The 22,096-nt window shown below is 35.2% G+C and overlaps 1 protein-coding gene across 2 annotated transcripts in view; it reads right to left on the bottom strand.

The window, feature by feature from the left end:
• The window catches only part of Cep85l (centrosomal protein 85 like), a 168,783-nt gene extending 147,555 nt beyond the window's left edge, over window positions 1–21,228 (bottom strand). Inside the window, exons 1-2 of one of the 2 annotated variants that reach the window (XM_047558121.1) lie at window positions 21,194–21,228; window positions 12,956–13,033 (exon numbers count right to left, since the gene is read on the bottom strand). Coding sequence is in view for 1 of the 2 variants with exons in the window: in XM_047558120.1 (XP_047414076.1) it covers window positions 19,829–19,901 (73 nt within the window). In the remaining variant the exon portion in view is untranslated. Of the gene's footprint in view, window positions 1–12,955; window positions 13,034–19,828; window positions 20,208–21,193 lie in introns of those variants that run through there. The other variant, XM_047558120.1, reaches the window with a different exon arrangement.
• Window positions 21,229–22,096: the final 868 nt, after the last annotated feature.

The following is a 22,096-nucleotide window of genomic DNA, read 5'->3' as shown; positions in this document are numbered from 1 at the left end:
CACCAGTTGACCCAGCTATCCCACTCCTTGGCCTATACCCAAAGGACTTAAAATCAGCATACTACAGAGATACAGCCACATCAATGTTCATAGCTGCTCAATTCACCATAGCCAGACTGTGGAACCAACCTAGACGTCCTTCAGTTGATGAATGGATAAAGAAACTGTGGTATATATATATACAATGGAATATTACTCAGCCATAAAGAATGATAAAATTATGGCATTTGCAGGCAAATGGATGAAATTGGAGAATATCATGCTAAGTGAGATAAGCCAATCTCAAAAATCCAAAGGACGAATGATATCGCTAATAAGTGGATGGTGACACATAATGGGGGTCAGGAGGGGTTAGTGTTAGGGTTAGAGTTAGGGTTAGGGAGTGGGGGCAAGAATGGAGGAAGGAAGGACTGTATAGAGGGAAAAGAGGGGTGTGAGGGGTGGGGAGAAGGGAAAAAAATAACAGAATGAATCAAACAATATTACCCTATGTAAATTTATGATTACACAAATGGTATGCCTTTACACCATGTACAAACGAGAAACAACAGGTATCCCATTTGTTTACAATAAAAAAATAATAATAATAATCCATTACCACACTTTTCCCCAATCCTCCCCACAAGATGTTCCAGCAATCACTTGCCGATTGAGTACAGTTGGCATGTGGGGAAGAGCTTATGTGTATTTTATGTAATAAATGACCTCTACCGTCCTAAGTCTAAAAAAAAAAATGTTAAATCTATCTATATCCAGGTATTGAACTTTTAAACAAGTATAACTGTCCTATGAAAAAATGTTAAATCTATATATCTTCAAATGTCAGCACTCTGATCAGGAATATTTGATAGGGAGACATCGGTGATTTCATATACAGGCATTAGCTGTGAATTGGTGTTTAGGGAGATTCTAATTAAATCATATTACATGACAGTAAAAGTAAAAATGTGCTCCTCATGGAAGATAAAAAATAAGTTTTTTCCTACTATAACATAATCATTTAAAATTTTAAATTATTTTGTACCCCTTTAATTGATTTTATCTTTTGCTAAAAGATTAATAGCACAGCGTTTTCCTACTCTTAATTTGTCCATTTGCATTACACTGAATATTTTTTAGCTCATTTATGTCTTTTCAATGTCCTTTCAATGTTTATTTTCATTTTTCTACATTTTTTACTTTTTATTTGTCATTTTTTGTTTTATCTGGTAAATTCTTCTATTTATTTAATTCTTCTATTGTTTTCTATAATATTCAAAGCATATCCATGTACCCATGCCAGTACAAAGTATTTGTTGCAAGTTAGGTGCAGAAATGAACAGCTGGGTATGGAGGCACATATTTGAAATCCCAGTGACTCAGGAGACTCAGAAAGGAGGATGGAAAGTTTAAGGCCAGCCTGGGCAACTTAGTGAGACCCTCAGTAACTTAGAAAGGGATCCTGTCTAAAAATAAAAAGAATTATGTAGTTCAGTAAAGTGTACCTGGCTTCAATCCCCAGGAAAGAAAGAGAAAGAGAGAGAAAGGGGGTGGGGAGGGGAGGGAAAAGAAAAGAAAATAAGGAACAAGTATATAGAAGTATAGAAGTTTTTGTAGTAATTAGAGCAATTTTAAATGTTGTAGAAGCACATATCTTTATTGATAAATAAACAGTGATTCTCAAATTGGAGCTACAGACTTATTCCAGGAAGTTAACAAGTTCTCTGTTAGGTTTTCATTTCAATGACAATCCTTAAAAATCCTAATGAACACATTACAGATTATATGAATAGCTACCTTTAAATACATCTTAACCACATAATTTCTATGCCACTTTTTCAGTACAGCTACTTTAAAACAGATTTATTATAATCTATCTTAATGCTCCCGTTCGTATTTTATGTTCCCAACTGTGTGTACATAAAGGGCAAATGATATCACTGGGCACTTTTTTTTGCGGTGCTGGGGATCGAGCCCAGGGCCTCCAACTGTGCTATCTCCCCAGCCCTAACACTGGGCACTTTTAATTTGAAACGAAAGTTTTACAGAATTATCAAGAAATACCTTTTTGATATTGGTACAAAAGGAATGCCTTCTAGCAGTTTAAATAAAAGGATCACGAAATAACAATGTCATGTGCATAAAATTAATTACACTATCTTTTTCACTACACTTTTAGAAATAGTCATTTTCTAATCTTAAAATCAAAATACAAAAACAAATTAAAAACAAAACTAGACTTGGTGCTACTTCTATCATATTCTTCCCAACAGTAATAATTTAGTTTTAATAAAAATACCATGTAAATATTATCTTGAAGTTTTATTCAAATACAATTTATAAATAAATTTGGGTTTTATAGATTTCTGAAGTACATGAGCAAAAAGCTGTATACATTTAAAATAAGAACTCAAAATTGGCTGAAGAGATATTTACACCCACTTTATGTTCCAGAATAGTCACTTTAAACTTTGTACAGATTCTAGGCCTTTCTCAGAATGAGACAATTTATCTGAGTAAATATTACCATTAAAAAAAAATAAATAAATAAAGTATTCTGTCACCAGATCTGTTCTAACTCTGATCCGGGGCCTATAATCTATTCCAAAAAGTTTACTTCAACCAGGTAATATTTCATCTAAATTAACTTTCAGTTCTATCTACATTTGCAAAAGAGACAACCAGTCTACTACTTCTCTGGCAAGGGAAAATCTATTAGTTGAAGAAATAGCTTTTCAGGGAAATACCTGACAAACAGTATTATGCAGGCTAGGATACATGTAAATGGAAAATAAAGTTAAGAAAAACTGTTCAGTCTCACTAATAATGTAATAAGTAGAAAAGATGATAAAGTTTTTAAATTATCACACTGGCAAATATTTAAAAGATAGGTGTCAACAAAGAGAGGAGAATGTTGATAGACTTGTGGCCACATCAATGGTACAACCTTTCTAAAGGGCAATCTGGAAATGGGTAACTAAATTTCAACATAAACAAGGCCTTATATTAGGAATTTATCCTAAAGACATCAAGTAAGTACAAAAAAATAAGAGTCCAAGGACATTCCCAACAGCATTGCCTAAAATAGATGCCTAAAAACTATGTATTTATCTTTGAATTGGTTCATAATGGTCAAGTGCTAAAAATAAGTTGACAAACCTATTTTTTAATTTGTTCTTTTTAGATGTACATGACAGTAGGGTGTACCAATCTATTTTTTTAGCATGGAAGGATATCCAAATAAATAAAGTATATTCAGGGGAAAAAAAAAATTTGGCATGGCTGTGAATATACAAGAAGATTCTATGGTTGGAGAAGAGGCTGTACGTTTACATACACTAATTGAAAAAAGGAGCCTTCAGTGTCAACCTAAATGTTAACACTGACTACAAGGATTTGCTAAAGAAACAAATATATTTTGGGGACATCCATTCAATCACTAGTTATTATTACTATTAATAGTCTTCATTCTATCAGTTATGTGGGGAAATGCTGAAAATTATGTATTTTAATTATGTATTTTCCAATTATATCAACATTTAATTGAGATTAGGAAACAGCTATAGATCAAGATATACAGATTCAATTGATTCCTAGTACAAATTTTTACAAAAGTTGCATAAAACACTAAATAAAAATTCTTTTTTGGACAATGTTATTTCTTTTGAGCAATATAAAGTAGTGCTACATTTTAACCCACAACACATCTTCACCTCATTTATCAGCATGATATGAAACTCTTGGACAATGTCAAATATGAGTCACAGTTTATTTTATGTGCCAGCTTGACTGAGCCATGGAGAGCCCAAATATTTGGACAAACATTTCTATAAGGGTGTTCTTGGATGAGATTAATGCTTAAATTGTAGACTGGGTAAAACAGACTCTCCCGCTTCATAATGGTGTTGCTTCCTCCCATCATCTGAAGGCCTGAGTAGAACAAAAAAGGGCTGCCTAATGGCCTGTGAATTAAAACACTGGCTTTTCCTGCATTCAGGCTTGAACTGAAACATAGGCTTTTACTTCTCAGTCTTCAGACCAAAACTATACCATGACAAAATCTAAGCCATCTTGCCAATTTTGTTCACTTTCATAATCTCACAAGCTACTTCCTTAGAATTATATCCTATTGGTTCTGTTCCTCAAGAGAACCCTAAATACAACAATGGGGAAAACTAGGCAAATTCAAATTTTACCTACAGATATGGAAGTGGGGATGGAGCTTTCTCTGTAGAAGAGAACAATGATCAGATCCTCTATTTTCCTCATAGTACCTCAATATCATCTACTTGATGTGACACATACACAAAAGATTTCCAGAGTACTATTCTCAATTATCTTACATCTAGCTCCTACCAAAAAGCTATCTAAAAGAAATTACAGAAAATAAAAAGTCTACCACTGTACCTCTCTAGAAACTCAATTCTTTATCTTTGGATCACAGAACATAGGTGCTTCTTGACTTGTGATAGGGTTGCATCCTGATAAACTCATCACAAATGGAAAATATCACAAGTTTACAAATGTGTTTAATACACTTAACTTACCAACACAGCATAGCTTAGCAACACAGTACATTATGGAATATCAGTTGTTTACAACCCTGTAAATACATGGCTACTAGGAGCTACAGCTCACTGTTGCTACACATCATCACAACCGAGTAAAGAATAGCTTATCATTAGTTTGGGAAAAGATCAAAATTCAAAGTATGGTTTCTACTACATGGGTATCACTTACACACCATCATAAAGTTGAAAGATCTTAATTGAAGCATTATAAACTGGGACTATCTGTATATACTTTGAACCTATTTACTTAGCTACTCAGGAAAATAGCCTCAGGATTCCCTTCAGTGGCCTGCCACCTTATAAGCTTGTACTTCCCACTTTAATAAGAGGACACAAAAATAAGCAACCAAATTAATACCTGAAGTCATCAATCTGTTGTCTACATATTAAAAAAGTTAGAAACACTAGAAGTATTTGTCAACATAGTATATAAAGTCTTAATATAAAATGTATAAAGAACTTAAGCAAATTTCAAAACACAAACAAAAAGACCATGGACAAAGAAGGAGAAACCCCAAGGAGAAAAACACGGATATATAAAAAATTATGAAAAAAATCCAAACTCACTGATAAATAAGTAATCCAAGTTCAAAAGACATGCTGTTTTTTAGCTACCAACCTAGCAAAGAGAGACAAACAAAGAACAATGCAACATTTCTATAATACATCCAATGTATTCCTAAAGATAATGTTAACTTGTTCAGAAAATTGCTAGGCACTGTGGCACAGTCTTTAATGCCAGCTACTCTGGAGACTGAGGCAGAAGGATCACAAATTCTAGGTCAGCCTGGAAAACTTAGTGAGACTCTATTCATAGAAAATGAAATTTTTAAAATGGCTGGGGAATGTTACTCAGTGGTAAAGCCCTTCCCCGACATGCATGAGGTCCTGGGTTCAATCCTTGATACCAGGAAAAAAAAAAAAAAAGGAGAAAAAAAAAACCTTTGGAAGAACTAATAGACAATAAATCTTTAAGTGAATTATACTCATTCCATTAACACTACCCTTAAAGAAAGAATCCAACATTTCTAGGAGTGGAAACAGAGACAAAACAGGCTGCTCCTTAAGTATTATTTTTAATAAGGAACAATTAAAAATAAACCCAAAAGGTAAAAGGGAATAAAATTTTGGCCATTAAAATGTTATTCACATGTGTATAGGAAAGTTATATCAGATTCTTTTCACTGTTTTTCCTATTCTTATCCCCTCTCTACTCCCTTCATTCCCCTTTGTCTAATCCTCTGAACTTCTATTCTTCCCTCCCTCAACCCCACCTTATTATGGGTCAGTTTCTACACATCAGAGAGAACATTCACCCTTCGGTGTTTGGGAATTGGCTGATTTCACTTAGTATGATAAGTTCCATCTACTTACTAGACATGTCATATAGGAAAGGCAGTGAAAACAATGTGACATAACTTTCCTATGTACATACATGAATATACCACAGTGTATCCCACCATCATGTACATCCACAAGACTGAGGCCCTAATTAGAATAAGATATATCCATGCATGCATAATTACATCAAAATGGACTCTGTCATGTATAACTAAAAAAATAATAATAATTTTTTTTAATTTTTAAAGAGGATCTACAAGTATAAAATATTTACACTGTCAATCTAAATAGTAAGATATAAAATCCAATATAAAAAATTCATAAATAACCTCAGATCTCATATAATCTAAGAATTCTGAATTCTTCTTTGCCTCTACCTCAGAACCCACCACCCGAAACTGAATTTCTCTGTTTATGTATCTGTTCTTCTAGGTTACTATAATAACCTCTGAGAGCAAAACCCATGTGCCCCACTGTTTTTACTTTAGTGCTAAAGGCAGCATACAGTGAAGATTCAAACAAAGAAGGCACAAAGCAAACACAAAGAAATGCAATAAAATACTGCTAGTAGTTTCCTCTAGATGGTAAGATTACTGGTGATTTCTTTGACTTTCATGCTTCTATTTTCCTTTTAATCAATTAGTTTACTTTGATAACCAGGAAAAATAGCTTTATCTTTTGAAAATGCCTACCCACCATTGATAAGCCCATAATTTACTTATTATGTAAGTACCACTTAACTAAAGTCTCAGGAGCTACTTTCTCCTGGAATGGGAATACATCCTTAACCTTAAATGACCTAGTCTGGTTTTAATGGATACATTCTAACATATAAATCAAACAACTTTTAAAAATGTTTATTAGAAACACAAAACTATACATTAATGTACACAAAATAATTTTGTCTATAAATAAAAGTGGGAAAAAAGTCTATAAATTCAAAATAAAAACCTTGCAATAAATGGTTTATTTTGGTTGAGAAAGCTTCAAGTCTTTCAATAATATCATAATTAGCTTAATTTGTAAGAAGAAAAAAATGCTAAAATTTATAAAGCTGTAGAAGGTTCCACTGGGGAAGCATGGCAACTCATACACCTTGACAAAAGAACAGTATGGTCCTCCTTTTCCTAGAATGGTAATCTCATCACAAGAGCTCTAATGGAAGGAAGCAGATCTCTAGTCCACTCACAGCAGACAAGTCATCAGATCAATCGGTGGGGAAAACATGTCCCATTTAGAACAGTAAATTAAATGGTTTAATTTACTCATGAAAATATCATTATGATCATGTTTTTGTTGAACTTTTAAGGCAAGTAGAACAATTTACTCAGGCTTCCCAAAATGACAGAAACAGACAGGATTATCTGTACAAGTTGATTTTAATCCAGCTTGAACTCATTTGTCTTAACCTTTAAGTATAATCACTTTTTTAAAAAGAAACCCCAATGTTATATGCCTAGAACTTAAGATGATTGACAAACACAAACAGAATAACATTCTAATCTTTTAGTGTAGGCTGAATGAATTCAAAGTTTGAGAATAATGCCTTGCCTCTAAATAAGTCGATCTAAAACCCACAAACAAAACAGGAAAAACTATATGTGAAATATTCTTATCAATGATTTAATAAAGAACATTTTTCTCACAGACTCATTATAAGACTAGGCTCTTTAAATAGGAACACTCAGTTGCTAGATATGTGCTATGCACTTTAAAAAAAGAAAAAAACTTAAAATAAGGCTCAGTGATCTCAGGCAATAAAGTCTCCCACCAGGTCATACCATATTAAAGTAATTGGGTAACTATAAAACTGTTATCTCTAGAAAAAGACAGAAGCATTGCTATAAGAACAACAAAGATATTTGCCTAGAAAATTAAATTTTTTTTTTCCATTTGTACTGGGGTAACACACTGCATTGAATATGGAAAGTCTATCTACATAGGTTTAATTACCAAAACTAATATTCTCTAAATAAGGAAAAAAATTTAAAAAACAGCAAAGATCTCAAGACCATACAAGAGAACTTCTCTTTGGAAGACAGAACGTTAGACTTTTCAATAACAATTTCAACTGTTTTAAGTAGAATACTGAATACCCAGGAATAATATTTTAAAATCAGTCCTTCTCACATTTGAAATAGGAAAACTGGCATCAAATGAAGAGATAACTTGTATTTTTTCTTCTGAAGTTTATTTTACTGGAAGTAAAAATGTATATAGTATCAAGTACTCTACAATATATATCTGTAATTACATTTAGAATAATAACTAATTTTCTCATTGAATAGTTTATGACAGCTTTAAGCCAGATAAAATAACAACACTGTCAATGTTGATTTATAATTTTACATAAAAGCTGAATATATAATATAAAAATCATAAAAACAAATCATGTTTTTCAAAGTAGTTACCATCAATTAATAGGTCTTAAAATCAACTTAGTAACCAAAAATTTTAAATAAAATACAACAGAATAATATTGAAAAGATCAAATCACATTTGCCATTTATCACAGTTTGAAAATACTTTACATTTTAACATCTCTGAAGTATTAACAAGCACTAAGTACTTTGATACAAAATTCAGACAGCAGCATTCAACTCTCCCATATCTACATGTGAGTATATGGCCTAGAGGCAAAGAAATAAATCTAAAGAATACAACAACAAAAGTCCTTAATCCATATATTTAATCAGTCTCTGAAACTCTTCATTCTACTGCAGATGTACTAACTGGATTAGATCTCTCCTCTCTACCAGCACTATCTCAGGTGGTATAGTGTATATTCTGGGGGGATAGCTACAATGATCTACTGGAAGCAATCCTCCTGCTGAAGCGACTCCACCCAAACCAGGCTCTAACCTATCAAATTATCTTCTTAAGAATCAAGTATACTTATATCAGTCTCTTGTTTCTATATTCTATGGGTTCCTTACAGCACATTAAGTAAAATCAAACTCATGAAGTCTGGCAAAGTTCTTCACCAATTGGAAACCTCATTTTCTAACACTTTTGCAACTCCTACCTCCCTCATCCAGCTCCCTACGAAGACTAATGTCTAAGCAAACTTACCTAATCACTGCCTTGGAACAGTTCAGGCTCCTTCATGATTCCAAGCTGTTTCCTTTCTCTAATTTAAGAGACAGCCTGATTCTTCTATCAGGCATTAAATAACTACTTATTTGATCATTACCAATATATCACTCAAAATGTCATCAAAGAATTTACTAAGTTATATAAACTATAGCTGGGAACAGTGAAAGACAACTTGTGTGTGTGTGTGTGTGTGTGTGTGTGTGTGTGTGTGCGTGCGCACACACACACAGCACCTAGCACAGAGCTGCACACTAAGGCAGGGTCTTAATAAATGTTGTCATTTTTACCACTGAGTACCCAATAAACATTCATAGAACAAAATTAGAATTCTGTATGCCTTACAATAAGAGTTACAAAAATATCCTTCCCTTCAGAAGGATTAAAACAAGGGTTTTGTTTGAAGGTTGTTTGTTTATTTTAAAATCCAGGATATTTTAAACTATTCCTTGAGCCAGTATACATTTAAGTATCTATTTAAAGACCAGTAAATATTTACCAAAGCAACTTTTTAAAAAGTAATTTCAAATGGTTTGAAGAGCCAATGGCCAGAGTCCCTAACAAATATAGCAACTAATATTTCAATTGGAACAACTTGGAATCATGAAGGAGCTTGAACTGTTTGGAAGCATTGATTAGGTAAGTTTGCTTAGAAACTAGTGTTTGTAGGGAGCTGGACAAAGGAGCTAGGAGTTGCAAAAGTTCCTAATAAATATAGTCCCCAAGAGGTCGAGTAAGACATGGAAAAGTCAGTGTCTCTCTCTCTCTCTCTCTCTCTCTCTCTCTCTCTCTCTCTCTCACACACACACACACACACACACACACAAACGTGGACATTAAACCACAAAGAAAATATTCATATTAATGGTAGCCAGAAAGGAAAAAAAAGCAGAAAATCTTGCTAAAATGACAGAAACATACTATTATAACAATATTTAAATTCTTCATCCCAGTTCTTCACTTCATCTTAGTACTATTTATCTCCAGGGAAAATGACTCCAATCATTTTAATTTTCCCTTTTCATAGAATTAATAGTATAGTTTAGTGGAAATGGATATATAGATTGTGAAACCAGGCTATCTGAGTTCTCTCTTCATAACAGTGAGACTGCAAGTAGACCATAGCCTCTCTATGCCTTAGTTTCTTATAGAGGAGAAAAATTATGTTTAATTACTATCTTATAGGGTTGTTGTGATACATGGATACATAAAGATATTTTAAAAGTGCCAGGCATATAGTTAAAGCCTCAATAAATGTTCATTATTTTTATTATTATATATGTATAAAAATTTTCCAGAAAGAAAACAATGTAAAAAGTGAAGAAGACTAACAAGAAGATGGAAAGGTTTCCCTTTACTTTAAGCCTTTATGTATAGTCAATTTATATAACTTTAACAATTAGAGAAGAAAAAATCATCTGACAAATACTACGTAACTTAATTCTTTTGTTACTCATGAGATATACTAAATACACCTCCCTTAAAAGTTACCACTGCTCTTTTCCCTTCATACATAAGTCTTTTTGTTATTTTGAGAAAGTGCATTACTAAATTGCCCAGATGGGTCTTAAACTTGTAGTGTGTGCTACCACCCCCAACTTCCCTTCTATTCAATCAAGGACTATCACCAGCTTCTCTGGCTAAAACTTTTTCTCATTAAAAACATATATTATCTCCCTGAAAACACAACAAATCCAATGCCCATGTCTCTGATAGTTACCACTTTAACATCTGTATTCCAGGAAATAAAGCATACAAATTTTCTACCACAATGATCTCCAAAGTGAATACATGTGTACCAGGGAAATTCACCACCAGGCTGCCAGAAGAATTTCTATTTATACTTCAGAATTATTTTTAGTAAAATGTAATGTATTAAAATTTTACTAATAGTTATCATACAGATTAACACTGGTGCCCTCACTTGAATTATCAGAGTATGATGTGCATATATATAAGGTAAACCAAGATAGTAAGGCAAAGTGTTTCTCACAAAGGGCTTTAGAGTGCAAGCCTCCTTCACTAATCTGACTACTTATTGCAATGCTTTGCAGTTTGTGCCTGGTTAAGATTTAAATATTATGTTATGTATCTGTATCCAAACTAACCTTCACAGAATGAATTAGAGGCTTAAAAATATTACTACAGGAAAAGCTGAAACTGAAAAACCTGAATATTGAAAATATCAGTAATCAATACTAACATTGAAAATATAAATACAAATAAACAAGAAAATAGCCAGGCTGATGCACTCTTCATCAGTCCCTTTGCAAAAGGAAAAAAGTGATTCAAATCAGATCTGACAGTAATATTTCACCTAGTGCTTCCATTTGAAAAAATAACAATCAATTCCCTTAAAGGTAAAGATAATGCTTTTCAAATAAAGCTCCTAATATGAAGAGTGCATACTGGGAGTCAAAATGATTCACACACTTCCAAAGGCAAACAAAGAATTTTTTAGATGTATTATTTATATGTTCCACTAAAAAAAAAAGTATCAATTAAATGACACTATGAATTATATAATGATACACCCAGATATGCATGATAAATGTTAAAATACTTTTTAAAGGCACATCTAAAAATCAATAAACTAGACAAATATTGCACACACACACAATAAGAGCATTTAGTTTAAGTTTTTCAATTTATTTAAAAAATGAGGAGTCCATTGGTTTTCTATACTGTCAAAAACATTCACTAAATACCTGACCCTTTTATAAGGACAGTCATAATGTATCAAGAAAAACAGTCAAACAATAGGTAGCATAAACAACAGGGGCTTGGAAAGCTTGTGATTCCCCAATCCCATAGAGATCCAAAAACCATCTCAGACATGAAATATTAGGTTCTAACCAGAGTTAAAACTCTAGATCAGAAGAAAGAAAAAAAAATAGTAAAACAGATCAGGTTCCAACAATGGAAATTAACATTAAGTAATCTTTGAATATGACTCCACTCAGTTAAAATAAGGTTAGCAGCAACAAATCATACTTGTTCACATAAACACAAAAAAAACTATGTTAAAATCTAGCTCAAACTAAGCTAATTAGTTTTCTTATATTTAAGAACTCAAATCAAATTTTAAGTAATCAGTAACCAGAGGTTGTGGCTTTCTAAATATAAAAGGTTAGAGAAAGGAATAAAGAAAAAGATGATATTGGTCAAAGGTACAAAGTTTCAGTTACACTGGAGGAGTATGTTTTCTACTCCATCAAGATCTATTGCACTTCATGGTAACCACAGTTAATAATAATGTATAGCATATTTCAAACACTACTTTAAAAAAATAGATTTTTAAATTCTCATCACAAAATATAAGTTGGTGAGGTGAAGGATATGTTAACCAGCTTGAATGAATCGTTCTACTCTGTATAATAAATAAAAATCATATTGTGCCTCATAAATGTATACAATATTACTTCCCAACTTAAAAAATAAAAATTAAATAAAGCAATACAAAAAGTATAAAAATAGATTCTTCAGATATGATTCTGAATTTCCTTATTTTCAACTCTACTATCACAAGGGCCTTAAAGTAGGTTGGTTCAGGTCATGATTAAAATTATCTCAATTAAGAAGAATGATCAGATTAGAATAGACAGTTTACCTTTATAGAAAATGTATGAATTCAAACCAATAAATATTCACCAGGTACTTCTTAAATTTAACAAAAAACTCAAGAAAGTTAACAGTAGCAACCAACATAGATAAGACTACCTTCTTCTATGAAAAAGTTACATGCCTGCTCATTTCAGTGGACCCCTAACTACTAGTTATATAAAATACCATATTCAAGAAAGTCTTTTGGTAGCTATTCAAAATTAGAACTACAAATTTAACTTTTTATAATCTTTTGTTTCTACTTAGAAACTGTTAAAATAAGATACAGTAAAAACTAATGAGATGTTTTTAATAAAACCACTATAAATGTAAGGGAGTATACCAAGTAGTATTCCAGAGGGGTTTACCTTTGTCTTGGAATATAACTATTTCATAACTTCACCTTGTACAGAAAATAGTCTTCATGATAGCAAATTATGCCAACACTAGGAAGGATCATCAGCACCAAGAAGAAAATAAATACCCAGATCAGAATGAATTTTCCCAAATAACAAAAATTGCTAATGAATGCTATGAATGCTACTTTTATGTATGAAGCCATTAACCTCCAAAGCAGAATAGGATAATTTCCCCTCAATAACCCATTTACTTCCTAATACTTAGGAACATAAGTACCACACACAATATATTTCAATGCAAAATTAAGAAAAAATTAAAATATTTCATAGGAAATTTATAAGTATCTGGGATTTTTCTGTTACCCAATTAAATCACTTAATTTTTAGTTGAGTTTTTCAGTGCATTATTGCCAAAGTGTACATTAACATTCTCATTGTCTTAACATTCTTTAAAAACTTAGCTGAACACCTGCCCCTTTTATGAAGGACATCAAAATATATTAAGAAAAACAGTCAAATAACAGGTAACATAAAGGGTAGAAGCTCAGAAAGGCTGCACTCCTCCAATCTCGTAGAAATCCCAAAATCAGCTCAGACCTGAAATGTTAAATTCTAACCAGATTCTAACCAGAGGTGAAACTCTAGGTCTGCTGGAGGAAAAAAAAAAAAGAGAGAGAGAATCCACAGGAAAATGTTGAAAAGCCTTTGGAAATGCCGTAACAAGACCATATATATGTAATTTCTTGTGGCCAATAAGCACACAATCTCTGCCTCTACAAAAGCAATGTAATTAGTGTAAAAACTTTAAACTACATGAAACATAGTCCAAAGCTTTCATTCCTGGCTCTTCCTAAGGAATAACTAGAAACTGCAGTTAATGTTAAAGCTCTAAACTTTAGTATAGAAAAATATTTTTAAAGTAGTATCAACAGAGCAATCAAATTTTATTCACTAGACATGTAATATGTAAAGAAAGACATAGAACAAAGTTTCTGAGTTTATCCTCTTTAACTTAAAATCCTATGAACCACTAGAATTAATTTAGCACTACCTAATAAGTCTTAAGTTATCACTGAAAATAAGCAAAAAACAGGTAGATAGATTCTCAATCTACTGGGAACTTAATAAGAGTGTGAAATAAAACTAGATAAAAGCCTGGTCCTCTGATTGAGATAATCTTCTATTCTGACAGGAGAGGAAACTGTTAATGCCATTTCAGATGCTCTGGGCAAGAGTACTCTGGTCAAGGATTGGACACTGTTCTACCTAAGGCATCCCAGGAAACCCTTCAGTCCTGGGCAAACCCAGGACACTTCTAGTTTTTAAACTTAAAGTCATAAGCAAACCCTGGCAGTTGGTCACTGTAGCCTGAGATGTGGTAAAGAGAAAGCAGTTAAAATGGGGGGGCGGGGAGAAAGTAATTAAAACATTTATTGAGCACCTATGTATTGATCTCTATGGAATGAAGTGAGCTCTCTAATCTCTGCCAATATAATACTTTTAAACCTCTTGCTGAAGTTGGCCAGTGGCACTGCATTGATCCATTTCCTCTGACTCATCTTACATTGCCTCTCAGAAGCATGAGAACTTATATTGATCATTCCTGTCTTTAGGCACCTCTCTTTTGGAACACATTCTCTGGGTTTTACTCCTAACCCCTGGCTGCTCCATTCCAGTCTAGATGGTTCCTCTTCCTCTACCTAAAAGACTAGTTCTTCACTTAGAACTATTAGCTCTTCACTTTCTTATATTCTCTGCTGTCTTCTCTATAATCTCACCATATGATGCATCCAGTTCCAAGATCTTTAGACACCGTTTATACACAAGTAACTTTTTAAATTTCTATCTCTTCCCCACCCTCTAGGAATCTCCCCACTGAGTCCAAAAATATATAACCAATTTTCTATTCAATGTCTCACCTGAACCTAAAGGATCTAAAACTTCACATGACCAAAACAATAAAACAGAATCCTTGATTCTACTTATCTTCCTCACACACACACACCCCACTGATTCTATGTTCCCAGTCTCAGGAAATGGCACCACCAGTCATTATATAATTACTGAAGTCAAAGTTAAGATGTTTTTGATTCCTCATTCCCTTACTTGCCATCTCCAAACCATCAGTAAATCCCATCAGTTTTATTTCTCATGTATACTTCAAACTAAACCTCCTTTCCAAATCTAATCAAACCACTCTAATCCAAGCATTACCTCTCACCTAATAACTGCAATGCACATTAACTGACTTCTCTATGGCTCTTCATGCCCCCCCACACAATTTCTTTCCCCACAGAATAGCTAGGAGTGATCTATAAACACCAAGGATAGAGAATGTCTGTTTCTGTTCATGTCCCCAGTGCACAAAACACTGCCTATCTCTTGGTAGACACTCAATGTGCTGAGTGAAACAATGGGTCATCTCCCCTACCCTTTCATAGCCAGCTTCCTCTCTCAGGATAAAACCCACTTCTTACAATGCCTTAAACTATTATCAGGCCTTCTTCACCTCACATTCCTGCTCAAGCTCTAGACTCACTAGCTTTGATATTCCTCAAACTCTCCAAATTCATTTCCACCTTGGAGCCCTTTCACTCCTCCCTTTATGACCGACACCTTCTCATCACTCAGGTTTCAGCCCAGTGTCACCTCCTCAGAGAGGTCTTCCCTGACCAGCTTACCAAAAGCAGCTCTGTCTAGAAATTCTATGTCACATCAACCAGTTTCCTTTTCTTCACAGTACTTAAAACTAACTGGACTATTCTCATTATCTGTTTACTTACTATTTCTTCTCCACTAGAATGTGAGTTCCCTTAAAACAGATCTTATCTTTCTGATTCAGATGTATCCCTGGAGCCTAGTACAAAGCCTAGCATACAATTAATATTTATTAGCAGAATAATTCACTAGCTCTATGCTAGTAACAATAATTTTTTAAATTAAAGAAAAATAGAAAGTCAAAGCAAAATACCGGTATGAAAAAAAGCAATATGATGTTCTTTTTATGCTAATCATTCTATTCTTAAAATAAAGGAGGGAAATAGGTCAAATTATATTGTGTGCATGTATGAATATGTAATGACAAATATCATTTTGTACAACTATAATGTACCAATAAGACTTTCTATAAGAAATTGCTTTTTAGAATACTGCTTTAATATTCTAAAATTATTAAAATTATCTTTAACACAGTAATAATATATTACTATTATATATTGGAGTTTAAAGTGTTCTGGATGATGTCATTCTTTTTTTAAAGCACAATTTGTGGAAACTAATCGTACCACAATCAGTAAAATACTGTCAGACTTCAAGCCTTCATTGTCTTCTCAGAATACGTCATACACACATTTCTTTCAGTACAAAAACCATGAAACCATGACTCTCATGTACCTTTCTGTTCATAATATACATAAATATTTACAACATGACAACAGAGATTATCAACTCACCATTTATTGCTTGGCCTCAGATTAACTTACTAGCTTCATTCAAGCAAAAGTGATCAAATTTCAGTTATTAATCAAGTTCATTTCATAAAAGACATCACTAAAGTTGAAATTCATGCCTCACCCCAATGCCTATTATGAAAGAACATTTCCAGTTGAGTTTAGGCTAAAAAGTTATGTTTCATTGTTACCATAGTACTCTTAGGTCCATCTATTTCAGAACCATAGCGGCAAACCTTATTATTGGATGTAATCTTAACAGTTATTACCACTATCATTATGACATCACTAAATACCTAGGGCAGTACATCAACTACAAAAAAGCAGATTTAAAGCTCCAAGCAATGAATGACATTTTTTTAAAGCTCAAGTAAGCCCTTCCTGTTAACATTTTACTTTTAGCACACTTTCAAAGTATAATATTCTACCCCAAAATGTTTTAAGAATTGAATATATTAATAGTTTTTAAATCACTTATAGAAAGGAACACAATTCAGCATCACTAGATGTTAGTAAGTACTCAAAATAGCACCATATCATACTAGATTTCAAAAACCTAAGGGAAATACATGTACCCTTCATCCACATTTGAAACAAGAAAAAATTCTGAACAACAGAGTAAATTCAAAATACTCATTCAAATGCACAAAAGATATAACCACTTCTACTCAAAATTAGCCTTTCAGACATATTTGCCAACAGAATAAAAGGAGGGCTTTTATGTGATCTTTGTATGGAATGTAAGAAAATATTCATTTTATTGTTTTATAACATGGTTGCTCTATGAAACTGAAAAACTGTGGGTAAACCCAAAACAAAATTAAAACAAAGGCCAAAAGTTCAGTATTTTCCAAACCACAATTAGTATTCCTATTTATTCTTTTACAGTCATTTCCTTAAAAAGAAAGTTTCCTCCATTTAGAAAGCTGATTCTGTATTCTTTGGGTTTTCCTGTTAGTCTAATTATTTGTGTAAACAAACCAACCAATTTCAGGATACCTAGAATTAACCCACATAGTGAGATAAATTCATTTTAATACAAGAAAATATTTACTTATCACTGTCTTTCACAATGGCCCTCAGGACCAAATAGATTACTGATAAATTCAATCATAAGACTGGTTCCCTTAGTTTTCAGATAAGCCCTAAAATTGTTCAAGTTGGTCAAAAGATATACTGAACAATTTTTCAAAAAACATAAATTTTCTTCAGATTCTCAGAAAAGAAAAAGGATCTGCATCAATCACCCCGGAAGTCATAATCTTGACTTTTACAGTCTGCTCATTTGATAAAAACCAAAAGTTGCTCATGTAAGATATAAATTTTAAAAACCAATTTTAATCAATTTCAAGTGTATGTTTCTTCAAGAATAAACAAACAATAATTGCATAACTAATTCTGTAAAAATAATCCATTCTTGGCATATAGTTGAAAAATTTTTCATTGGAAAGGCATGCCCTGATTTACCAACAGTTTATCACTGTCAAAGTGGAGATAAAATACAAGCTTTTGTAAATATATAGTGTCCAAATTTCTGAAATTTGGATAATAATCCTCTTCCACTATATTCTATGCCACAGTAAATGTCTAGAGTTGCAATATTACATCACTCCTTCATTACTTAACTTCTAAACACTAAGATGTTTTCTTAGTAGAAAACAATGGGAAACTGATACAATGCTTCAGTGATATACCTTCAAACAACTTATTATTATCACAAATAAATTTTAAGAGATTAGGTTACAAAGATATTACAGATAACATATGACATATATGGATAAATGGAAACTACTCTCTCCAGCCCCTAGAGATAAAGAAATCTCTTCATCACTCAAGTCACTTAGATGACAGGATTTGTGAATACCTGGGTAAGCATCAGAAATGTCAACTACTGTCTCCTCTTAAGACAAATGGCATACATTTTAGAAAAAAAGTTCCCTACATATTTTGATGCTGTTTGTTTTCACATCTATATTAAGTTCTATTCTTTCTTTAAAAGTGTCATAGGAGCCTGGGGTTGCAGCTCAGTGGTAGAGTGCTTGCCTAGCATGTGTGAGAGGCACTGGGTTCAATTCTCAGCACCACATATAAATAAATAAAAAGGTCCATCGACAATTAAAAAACAATTTTAGAGAACTATTGGTCTAAACTTGAGAATTATTTCAAATATAACTGTTTTTTAAAAAAAAAAATGCATAGTACATGCCTTTATTTAAAACCACATCCCAAATACCTAAACTATCATAGAATCGCATTATTTAAACTTCAATAGCAATGTACCTGATATTTTTTTAAATAGCAGTGAATATCTTCTAAAGACTCCTTCCAAATGCTGCTTTGCTTTATGGTTTTGTCAACAATTGTTCTGAAAATGTATACAATAAATATGTCTCTAAGTTACCCAAGTCAAGCTCAAACGCTTTGTGGAACAGGGTTACTTAACAGGAGTCCCAAAACCCGTAAAAGAAATTTTGTGTATGCACATATGACTTTTTAAATTTTTTTCTGGACAAAAAGTCCGTATAAGTTTCAGCTTTTCAAAGGCGTTCATAACACCGTTAAGATTAAAGTGCCTGAAGGGACTGTCATCGTTAGATTGCTTGTTACAGGCAAACCAAGTCGTATTTTTTATCCCAAATTAGGGGAGGATTTATTCTAATTTAGTAGCTCCGATACAACTTCTGGGCGATGCAGGCATGAAATGGCTGTCCGATTCAAACAGCCCCCTACACACAGAACCCACCAAATCCCTAATTTTCCAGGAAGGGGCCTGAACAGTCAAACCGATTAACAGCCCCATTGCTCAAAGATCCACTGGATCTCGCAGGAAGCGCCCTCCCCGTTGACCAGACGGGGCTGCAGGCGGCGACCAGGTTCTTTGGAGGGGCCGAAGTCCCCTCGGGGGTCGCTCACCACGCCCGCAGCACAGCAGCCTCCACCCGCCCCGAAGGCGCTCTCAAGTAGCGGCTGCAGGCGTGGGCACAGCACAGCCGCCCGCGCCCCGGCCGCCGCAGCACGGTCGCAGCGACCTTCCAGTCCCGGTCCCTCTGAACGGAGCGCCAGCCCCGTTATCACGCCGGTCACACAGCCCACGAGGGAACCGGAGGAGGAAAGCAGGACAACAAAGCCCAACCCGAGGAGCCCAAGCGAGCTGGAAGTTGCGGGTGGGGGCTGCGGCCCGAGAAGGTGCTGTGCCTACTCGCGGCAGCGGCGGGGCTGGTCAGCCAAGATGCGGGGCTGGGGCCCGCCAGATGTCAGCCCGCAGGGCCCGGTGCAGACAGCCGGAGAAAACGCGGAGGGCGGGCGCGCGCCGGCGTCGGGAGGGCGGCGGGGGAAAGGCCTGAGCAGGCAAGGGAGCGGCGGTGGGGTCCCGAGGCGCCGTGGGCTGCTGCGACCCCCACCCCACCCAGCCGGGGGCTGTGCCGTTCCTTACCCGCCGGGAAGCTACGGGCCCCGCCAGGGCTGTCCCGACCGCTGGCTTCGGGGGCCAGGAAACGGCCCCACATTGCGGGCGTGTGGGCCGGGGGCGTCCTACACCCTGCGTCCGTCCTCTCCCGCTTTCGCCTCTGCTTCTTCAAGGCGGAAACTTGTACCGAACCTGGGCCGCGGCGGCTCCAGGCAGTAGGGTGGGCTGGCGGCTTAACGGCTGCTCAGCGACGGGCGGAGAGCACAAGGGTCAGATTCACCGCAGTGGCGGCAGCTGCCATGGCCAAGCCGGTTGGGCTGAGGCCGGGGCCGGGGAAGTCGCGGCTCCGCAGTGACGGCAGCTCGATCCCCGGCTGCGCCCGGGCTCAAAGGCTCCCAGCGAAGTTGCAGCTGCGGCTTCTCTCCGCCCCCTCCTCCCGCTGAGCCAGAGCCAGGCCCGGACCAGGGCTGGGGAGGGGGCGGGGCCTGCCGGGGGCGGGGCCTCGGAAGCTTACTTAAGGCGCGCGCGGCGTGGGGCGGGGTCTAGGAACAGGCGGGTGCCCTTCCCCAGCTTTTCGTATTGGGCCGCGAATAGCGGGTCCAGCAGCTCATCGCTATACCATCTTCTCAGTCTCTGTTCAATGCAAGATGAGAGGAGGGCCTTAAATTGGCCCCGGGCTCCATCTTGTGATTCACACCCCCTCCCTTGGTAATTTCTCACGTCCTTCTGAAAGAGACGTGGTCCCACCCTTGCATCATCTCTGCTGGAGATTTAATTCAAAAGATGAGAAGAGAAAGAGATGTAAGACAGGTATCAAAATACCTACCACACAGGAATGCATGTATAAAAACGGTAGGGAAGTTGAAAAGGACCTGAGGGTAATTAGGATCAGAGGATGGATTTCAAGAGAAACTATAATAATAATCTGGTCGCCCAGCATTTCAGATAAGCAATCAAAAGTTAAAACGGCACCAAAGTATCAATGATAGTCTTCCTTCTTGCCTCCTACACCCTAGCATCTGCCTGCTCCTGGTCAATTTTCACCTTTCTCCTGAACAGTTCCTAAAAAAGGATCAAAAATGCAGCATTCTATCGTTTTTAAGTCTTCTCATTGAAAATAATGATGATCCTACCAATATTTAGGTACAAAAGAGTTCATTTAAGATATACTGCTCGAGCGCCACCACCCTTTTTGTCTTGGGGGGATCAATCAGCGATAAACCTGGACCCAAGTCCCTGACCTCCAGAAGCTTGGAGTCCAGTGATTCTTTTCCTGTTTTGAAAGTTTGCTTGCAAAGTCCTCATATTTGTAGTTTTTCCTTAAAGACTCTGCAATTGGGAAATAATGCTTTTAATAGAGATCAAATTATCTTTACACGTATATTTTCTTACCACATCTGTGTTGCAGTTTATCTGACTGCCAGTGCACATTTAGTCGCCCTTCAGTAAGTTTCCAAATCATGAGATGTTGTCCAAGGGTCAAATGTTGTTGGTGAGAGAAAGTGACAGAAACTGAAAAAAAAAAAAAAAAAAAAAAAAATTGTGGTTGGTTCCTTTTTCTGATTAAAATATGCACTAGCTCACTTAATATGACACTCGAATAAGACAGGTTAAAAAGCTAAAAAAAAGTAAGCAGTAGCTATAATACTATATCAAGTATACATTTTTTTGCATAGTGTATGGTTAACAGTCTTATATTAGCCACAGCATTTAGTAAATACCAAACACTTTGATACAGTTCGAAGAAATGTATAAATATTGTGAGTTTAAAATACATTTATTTGCTAATTCAAAAATTGCCAATTTCCACTAGATTCTAAACTGTAGTTAGTGAAAAACCATTCATTCAGGTTTTCTACATGTTTTATCAATGTGAAAGGCATATCACTACACACAAAAAAAGTACATGTGAAGCTGAAGCTAAGTAAAATATGTCAATACCTATTACAGGGGAAGAGCAAAAAAGTAAAAATATGTTGCTCTTGTGGCACTTAGCACCCAAGATAAAATTTTTCCTTTTCTCTAATTAAATTTTGGAGGATAAAGAGCTAATACAATTAAGATCATTGAAATACTAAGTAAGAATATTATATAGATAAAGTAATCTATAACTATAATCTTTAACTCAAATGAATTCTGAGTACCAAACTAATGCTTTCCCCACATATATGCAGGATGTATATATAAAGTGATCCATGCTTCTCAGAATTCCATGATTAAAATTTATTATAGCACAAGACAGATAACTTAAGGACTACCTAACTATTATTAAGCCTGTTATTGTAAACTGGCATG

This window comes from Sciurus carolinensis, chromosome 7 (genome assembly GCF_902686445.1).
Source record: "Sciurus carolinensis chromosome 7, mSciCar1.2, whole genome shotgun sequence".
Taxonomy (NCBI): domain Eukaryota; kingdom Metazoa; phylum Chordata; class Mammalia; order Rodentia; family Sciuridae; genus Sciurus; species Sciurus carolinensis.
Note: the sequence above shows the minus strand (reverse complement) of the source record. Positions and strands in the feature narration are given on the sequence as shown.